Source organism: Coregonus lavaretus (assembly GCF_964263955.1).
Source record: "Coregonus lavaretus genome assembly, contig: HAP1_SCAFFOLD_4792, whole genome shotgun sequence".
NCBI lineage: Eukaryota > Metazoa > Chordata > Actinopteri > Salmoniformes > Salmonidae > Coregonus > Coregonus lavaretus.
Window position 1 is genome coordinate 17501 of NW_028156334.1, and position 8980 is coordinate 26480.

At 45.0% G+C, this 8980-nt stretch overlaps 1 protein-coding gene across 1 annotated transcript in view; it reads left to right on the forward strand.

Annotated features, from left to right (window-relative positions):
• The window catches only part of LOC311126453 (palmitoyltransferase ZDHHC1-like), a gene marked incomplete at both ends in the record, with an annotated part of 12607 nt that extends 10436 nt beyond the window's left edge, over positions 1 to 2171 (forward strand). The window contains one exon of the mRNA XM_084200448.1: positions 1618 to 2171. Coding sequence (XP_084056574.1) covers positions 1618 to 2171 — 554 coding nt within the window. The remainder of the gene's footprint in view (positions 1 to 1617) is intronic.
• Positions 2172 to 8980: the final 6809 nt, after the last annotated feature.

Here is an 8980-nt window from a genome sequence, read left to right on the forward strand (position 1 = left end):
AGTTATTTTGTGTTTCTCCCCATTTGCGAATAATCGCACCAACTGTAGTCACCTTCTCACCAAGCTGCTTGGCGATGGTTTTGTAGCCCATTCCAGCCTTGTGTAGGTCTACAATCGTGTCCCTGACATCCTTGGAGAGCTCTTTGGTCTTGGCCATGGTGGAGAGTTTGGAATCTGATTGATTGATTGCTTCTGTGGACAGGTGTCTTTTATACAGGTAACAAACTGAGATTAGGAGCACTCCCTTTAAGAGTGTGCTCCTAATCTCAGCTCGTTACCTGTATAAAAGACACCTGGGAGCCAGAAATCTTTCTGATTGAGAGGGGGTCAAATACTTATTTCCCTCATTAAAATGCAAATCAATTTATAACATTTTTGACATGCGTTTTTCTGGATTTCTTTGTTGTTATTCTGTCTCTCACTGTTCAAATAAACCTACCATTAAAATGATAGACTGATCATGTCTTTGTCTGTGGGAAAACGTACAAAATCAGCAGGGGATCAAATACTTTTTCCCCTCACTGTATGGAGACTGTTTAGTGCCAAAAATAAGGGGTTAAATACATGTCAAAAAAATGTATAAAAAAAAAAGTTTCCTGGTCTTGCTTATATCTCTCAGATATAAGATAAACATTTCAGAACAAACTTTCTTTAGATTTTTTTTGGGGGGACTATCTGTTGTTTCATGTAGTGAATCTGTTGTTCCATATGTTTGTATGGTTTAATAGCAGTAAGGCCAAATTATTATATTTTGGGGGGGGGGTACTTCAAGGGGTCTTAAAATTGGAAATCAAATAGCAAAATGATCCTTGGTGTGACCTTCTTAAAACAATTCCATATAGCTTAGTAGAACCCCCCCCCCCCCCCCCCCCCCATAGGGTTTAGACTCTTATGGATTAACCTCTAACCCTAATTGTAAACCTAACCTTAACCCCTAAACCTAACCCTCATTGTTAACTTAACCCTAACCTTAACCCCTAACCCTAACCTTAACCCCTAACCCTAATTGTAACCCCTAACCCTAATTGTAACCCCTAACCCTAAAATAGCCTTTGTCCTCGTAGGGACCTGGGAAATGTCTCCAGAAGGGAGAATCTTCCTTGTTTTACTATCTTTGTGGGGACTTGTGGGTAAATCAGGTATCCACGACGATAGTAATACACACCACACACAAAACAACTTGTTATAAGCATGTATGAGCCTTTATAATGTCTTATAGCAAGGCTTCATATGTTGTCTCTCTCTCTCTATGTATAGAATTGTCAACAGTCTCAAACTGGCTGTTATTTAGTCCCAGTCATTATGAGAGGATTCTAAGGCATTATAACGGGGTCACACTACAGAACTAGAATGAGTAGAACAGGCTTCCTCATTCAAGTCAACGATGCCATAATGGGTTGACTGGACAGCCATTTTTTGTGTACCCATGAGTTGAGTTTACCGGTCAAATCGCCATGGTGAGAGGTTGGAAACCTGTTCTATTGATTCTATTTCTATGGTCATGTACATTGAGTAGCAGCTCTGTGATGTGAATGTCTGTCCCTTTCCTGTCCTCCTCCTCTCCTCTCTGTCCTCCTCCTCTCCTTCTCTCTTCTCCTCTCTTCTCCTGTTCTCCAGTAGACCCCTGCAGTGTAATTCCAGTCCCCACGTCCGTGTCCCACCTGTCCAGCTCCCTGAGCCAGCACCTCCCCTTCCCTGCCTTCCCCCTCCGGGCCTCCCTCCAGTCTGGCCCCGTGCTGCCCGCCGGGCCCCCTGCTGAGTATCACTCTGACTCTGCAGAGTCCCTGGAGGAGATCCCCGTGGCGCTGGCACGACTGGGCACATCCGCCATGGCCGGGACGTCTATGGGTACGACCGCCTCGACCGCTGCTGCTGGATCGTCTTCTCAACGCTCTCTACTGCTGCCTGCAGTCCAAGCCCATCCCTCGCCCCAGCCCCAGCCCCGGACCAAGAGGAAGGCCTCCACACACAGCAGCAGGACGTGGGGAGGGGGGGAGCAGAGGTTTGAGATGGCCGCCCAGCCTCCTACGGTGTATGTTAGTAGGAGTAGTGGGCAGCCGGGGGGAGCCGAGCACCGGGAGGACAAACACAGCAGCAGGCAGGCCATCAGGAGAGGCCTGGAGCAGTCTGGTCCTGGGCCCAGCTCCAGGGCAGGTACCCCACTGGCCTAGACTAGCTCCCCCAGGATCGACCACTGCACCCTGGGCTGGGCCCACCACTGGGTCCTGGTTCTGGAGGGCTGGCTGTGTAACTGACTGGCTGTCTGGCTGGCTGGCTGGCTGGCTGGCTGGCTGTGTAACTGGCTGGCTGTCTTACTGGCTGGCTGGCTAGCTGTCTTACTGGCTGGCTGTCTTACTGGCTGGCTGGCTGGCTGGCTGGCTGGCTGTGTAACTGACTGTCTTACTGGCTGGCTGGCTGGCTGACTAACTGGCTGTCTGATTGACTGGCTGTCTGTCTGATTGACTGGCTGTCTGTCTGATTGACTGGCTGGCTGGCTGTCTGATTGACTGGCTGGCTGACTGTCACATTGCTACCTTGATGACTAGGATACACTGCTTTTGATACAGAGAGAGACAATCCCTGATGGAGCATTGAGTGTTGACACAACCTATGCAAACTAACTAACTAACTCAGCAGAACAGAATGGAGGGGACTGTCTGTTCTGTTCTGGCTGGCAGTGTCTTACTACCACAGTCTCCACTATTCAACTATGACTACGTCCTCAATGGCACCCTGTTTCCTATCTAGTGCACTACTTTTGACCAATGGCCCATATAGCTAAATAGTGTGCCATTTGGAACGCATCCTATATGATTATGGGGGGGGGGGGGCGGCAGGTAGCTTAGTGGTTAAGAGCGTTGTGCCAGTAACCGAAAGGTCGCTGGTTCTAATCCCCGAGCTGACTAGGTGAAAAATCTGTCGATGTGCCCTTGAGCAAGGCACTTAACCCTAATTGCTCCTGTAAGTCGCTCTGGATAAGAGCGTCTGCTAAATGACTAAAATGTATGTAAATGTGATTATAACCCCCACAATGCTATATGTTACCTGTGTTCACGTCTTCTGGTTTAATAATCACTTGATCTATTCTGGAGCATTGCTCAACATATTGTTTCTCATAATGGAAAAAAAACACACAGCTTTTAGTATTTATTCCTATTGAGAGGTATTTCTGAATGAAGAACCCTTGGTGATTTGTACTGGAAGTAAGATACCTTTACTTTATGCCTTCCCAGGTCTACACTTTGTAACCAAATGTTACCTGTTAACCTTCATTTTTTATTACTTTTTCATGGAAACACCATTTATCGTGTTGGTATGTTTTTTACGTGAGTCTTTTAGTTTGTTTATTGCATACCCATCTGACTGCTATGGTGACCGCCTTTCTGTCTGCCTGCCTGTCTGCCTGTCTGTCTGTCTGCCTGCCTGCCTGTCTGTCTGTCTGGCTGTCTGCTAGTGCTGAGCATTAACCAAAATGTTTGTTATTTTTTAGTTTTTTAAACAACTAATTGATGACATCGGTTCAATTATTTTAATTCCATTTATACTGAATAGAAATATAAACGCAACATGTAAAGTGTTGGTCCCATGTTTCAGGAGCTAAAAGATCCCAGAAATGTTCCATACGCACAAAAAGCTTATTTCTCTCAAATTTTGTGCAGAAATTTGTTTACATCCCTGTTAGTGAGCATTTCTTCTTTGCCAAGATAATCCATCCACCTGACAGGTGTGGCATATCAAGAAGCTGATTAAACAGCATGATCATTACACAGGTGCACCTTGTGCTGGGGACAATAAAAGGCCACTCTAAAATGTGCCGTTTTGTCACACAACACAATGCCACAGATGTCTCAAGTTTTGAGGGCCAGAGAATGTAATGTTAATTTCTCTAACATAAGCCGTATCCAACGTCGTTTAAAAGAATTTGGCAGTACGTCCAACCGGAATCACAACCGCAGACCACGTGTTTCCACGCCAGCCCAGGACCTCCACATCCGGCTTCTTCACCTGCGGGATCATCTGACACCAGCCACCCGGACAGCTGATAAACCTGAGGAGTATTTATGTCTGTAATAAAGCTATTTTGTGGGGGAAAAACTCATTCTGATTGGCTGGGCCTGGCTGGGCCTGGCTGCCAAGTGGGTGGGCCTATGCCCACCCAGGCCCACCCATGGCTGTGCCCCTGCCCAGTCATGTAAAGTCCATAGATTAGGGCCAAATGAATTTATTTATATTTGCTGATTTCCTTGAACTGTGACTCAGTAAAATCGTTGAAATTGTTGCATGTTGTGTTTATATTTTTGTTCAGTATAGATATTTGTTTTCTTCTGTGAGTTCAATACGCACGTTGCGCAGAGATGAATCAAGATCAAGCCCGAACTGTCCGATGTAGTAGGGAGTTGTAGTTTCCAACAGGCCAATATTCTACATAAATATAGCGCGGAAAACATGGTAATGAACTACAATGACCATGTAGTCAGGTTAGCGTGGGGCAGACAGAAGAGAGAAGAGCCAGAATAATACATAATGGAGAGTGGTAGAGAGCTTTGAGGCATCTCTACCTGAAAATATATTATCAAAGTGACTCATCGTTGGTATTCAGCAGTCATAAAAGTCTGCCTTATTTACTTTGAAGAACTACTAAAATAGTGATTTAGTCAGACAGCGTAGGCAGCTGCTCTGTAGAGATGAGATGACGACTTGGAATGAATTAATAAAGTCGTCGAATAAAACAAATGTAATATACACAACAACTGAAATATTTTATTAAAGTAATCTGAATGAATTATTTACATTTTAGTCATTTAGCAGACGCTATTATCCAGAGCGTGGGATTCGAACCAGCGACCTTTCTGTTACTGGCCCAGCGCTCTTAACCGCTAGGCTACCTTAGTAAGGGATCAGCAGTACTGGGCAGTCACTACCATCAGGGGACTGGGCAGTACTGGGCAGTCACTACCATCAGGGGACTGGGCAGTACTGGGCAGTCACTACCATCATGGGACTGGGCAGTAATGGGCAGTCACTACCATCAGGGGACTGGGCAGTAATGGGCAGTCACTACCATCAGGGGACTGGGCAGTACTGGGCAGTCACTACCATCATGGGACTGGGCAGTAATGGGCAGTCACTACCATCAGGGGACTTTTACTAATTGTTTTATTCTGTGTTGTTCAGCATTCAACCCACATAATGCATAGTGCATTTCAAATTTTAAAAAATTATTGAAATCGAAAACCATGATTCTTTTTATTAATCGAACCGAAACCGAACCTACCTCAAAAAGCACTAATCGCTCAGCACTACTGCCTGCCTGTCTGTTTGTCTGTCTGTATATCTGTCTGTCTGTCTGTCTGTCTGTCTGCCTGTCTGTCTGCCTGTCTGTCTGCCTGCCTGTCTGTTGCCTAGTTACACACTCCCACATGCTGAGCTGTTCTCTTTCAGCCGACCTATGGAGAAGAGTCTACCGGTGAGTCCCTAATGGCACCCTATTCCCGATATAGTGCACCAATTTTGGAACAGAGTCCTATTCCCTTTATAGTGCACTATGGGTTCTGGTCTAAAGTAGTGCACTAAATAGGGAATAGGGTGCCATTTGGGATGCAGCCTTTGAAGCAGCTCAAGTTGTTCTACTGATCACTTCTTCATTACTGATCACTGAATCACTACTGTTAACTACTTCACTACTGATCACTTCTTCATGCCCACAATAATAAACAGGACCTTCTTATGAACTTTTCTTTAATCAGGGGAGCACAATTGAGACCAGGGTCTCTTTTTCAAATGGTGCCCTGAGGACATCAAATGAAATATAAAACTGCAAGATACTAATAATAATAATATGCCATTTAGCAGACGCTTTTATCCAAAGCGACTTACAGTCATGTGCGCATACATTTTTACGTATGGGTGGTCCCGGGGATCGAACCCACTGCCCTGGCGTTACAAGCGCCGTGCTCTACCAATTGAGCTACAGAGGACCACATGATACAATAACAAGTACATTAGAACATCACAGCCGTCATAAACAAATTATTAAATTATTCAAGAAATAAGTTGTTTCATCAAACACGTCCAAGCAGGAATGCATGATTCAAGATATTTTGATGTGCAACCTAATCCACTGATTGTCATGAATTTTGGGTTGACAATTAGACTATAGTTGCTATATTTTACTGTCAAAATAGGACTTCAGAATTTGTTTTTGTTCAATATAGTTGAATTACATTCATATTTATGTACACCACGGGAGGCTGGTGGCACCTTAATTGGGGAGGACGGGCTCGTAGTAATAGCTGGAGCGGAATAGGTGGAATGGTATCAGAAACAGTGCATTCGGAAAGTATTCAGACCCCTTCCCTTTTTCCAAATTTTGTTACGTTACAGCCTTATTCTAAAATGGATTAAATTAATGTTTTTCCTCATCAATCCACACACAATACCCCATAATGACGAAGCGAAAACTGTTTTTTAGAAATGTTGGCAAAAAAACAGAAATACCTTATTTACATAAGTATTTGCTATGAGACTCGAAATTGAGCTCAGGTGCATCCTGTTTCCATTGATCATCCTTGAGATGTTCCTACAACTTGATTGGAGTCCACCTGTGGTAAATTCAATTGATTGGACATGATTTGGAAAGGCACACACCTGTCTATATAAGGTCCCACACTGCATGTCAGAGCAAAATCCAAGCCATGAGGTCAAAGGAATTGTCCGTAGAGCACCGAGACAGGATTGTGTCGAGGCACAGATCTGGGGAAGGGTACCAAAACATGTCTGCAGCATTGAAGGTCCCCAAGAACACAGTGGCCTCCATCATTCTTAAATGGAAGAAGTTTGGAACCACCAAGACTCTTCCTTGAGCTGGCCGCCCAGCCAAACTGAGCAATTGGGGGAGAAGGGCCTTGGTCAGGGAGGTGACCAAGAACCGGATGGTCACTCTGACAGAGCTCTAGAGTTCCTCTGTAGAGATGGGAGAACTTTCTCCTCAGTAAAAGGCACATGACAGCCAGCTTGGAGTTTGCCAAAAGGCACCTAAAACAAGATTCTCTGGTCTGATGAAACCAAGATTGAACTCTTTGGCCTGAATGCCATGCGTCACGTCTGGAGGAAACCTGGCACCATTCCTACGGTGAAGCATGGTAGTGGCAACATCATGCTGTGGGGATGTTTTTCAGCGGCAGGGACTGGGAGACTAGTCAGGATCAAGGGAAAGATGAACAGAGCAAAGTACAGAGAGATCCTTGAAGAAAACCTGCTCCAGAGCGCTCAGGACCTCAGACTGGGGTGAATGTTCACCTTCCAACAGGACAATGACCCTAAGCACACAGCCAAGACAACGCAGGAGTGGCTTTGGACAAGTCTCTGAATGTCCTTGAGTGGCCCAGCCAGAGCCCGGACTTGAACCCGATCTAACATCTCTGGAGAGACCTGAAAATAGCTGTGCAGTGATGCTCCCCATCCAACCTGACAGAGCTTGAGAGGATCTGCAGAGAAGAATGGGAGAAACTCCCCAAATACAGGTGTGCCAAGCTTGTCGCGTCATACCCAAGAAGACTGGAGGCTGTAATCGCTGCCAAAGGCGCTTCAACAAAGTACTGAGTAAAGGGTCTGAATACTTATGTAAATGTAATATTTCCTAGAAACCTGTTTTCGCTTTGTCATTATGGGGTATTGTGTGTAGATTGATGAGGGGAATAAAATAATTTAATCGATTTTAGAATAAGGCTGTAACATAATAAAATGTGGAAAAAAGTCAAGGGGTCTGAATACTTCGGTTTCCATGGTTTCCATGTGTTTGATGCCGTTCCATTCGCTCCGTTCCAGACATTATTATGAGCCGTCCTCCCCTCAGCAGCCTCAGATTGGGGTTCAACACCTGAGGAAGTGGAAACTCCAAACACGTGAAGTAGATCGTCAACTCTATATATAATACCCACTGCTAGTAGCCATGTATTCACAGTAAATGTAATGTAGCCTACTACTCATCAGACATATTAGACCTATGGCCGGTGTGTTTTATTCAGCTGAATAGTGAAAGTTCAGAAATACAAATCCTCTCTTCAACAGGGACAAGGGGCCAAGCTTCCAAAGCTGTGTTTTTCCTGCGATTGCATTTTGAAATTATATATATACGATCAGGACGCTACTTTTCTCTCGAGCTCATGGGGGGAGAGGAGAGTGGCTCGCTCATCACAGCAGCAGGCCCCAGTCGAGGGCACAGGCACAGGGGCCGGGTAGACACTTTCATTACAAGGATCCTGAGGATAATGCACTTTACGGTTTGGCCAAATCATGGTTTTAGCCGCCCAGAAAATAGAACGTTTTGATTGAGGTGACAATGTAGAACGTTGCTTTTTCTACATTTATAGGCCCCCTTTCTGTTCTTTACGATCCATTATCTTGGCTGTGTAACTGATGACTGAGTCAGAGCAGGTGTCTTTGCTGATCCCGCGTATCACTTTGAATGTGACCTCAGCTCAGCCAATCAGAAAACATCTTGGCAGGGGGGGACAAAATGGGCCGGCCATGTCACCGTTTTCATTGTTTTATTTTTATATAAAAAAAATATGTTTTTGTGGGTCAATTTCGACCAGCCCAACCAACTAAAAACTGGTCAAGCCCATCTGGCATTTGCCAGAATTGCCAGATGGCCAATCCACTCCTGGATTGAATAGAACCTGTAGTTTTCAACTGAACAGTTGGGGGGAATTCCGACCCGAGTTCAGCGCACGTAAATGGAACCTAATTCCCTTTTTATGCACTTTTCTCTCTACGTGTATTCTGACCTTGAGTTTAAGCATGAGAAGAGCATGCTGTTCACCCACTATTCGTTTGGGGTGAAGATCAAAGAAATGAAGGTGTGTCTGAGGTGTGTCTGTCTGCAGGCCATATTCTGACCTTGACTTAGGGGCTATATTCAATGTGGAAAGCTGAAGCTTTACAGATTCTGTCATAGAAATGTAAAGGTCATTTCCGA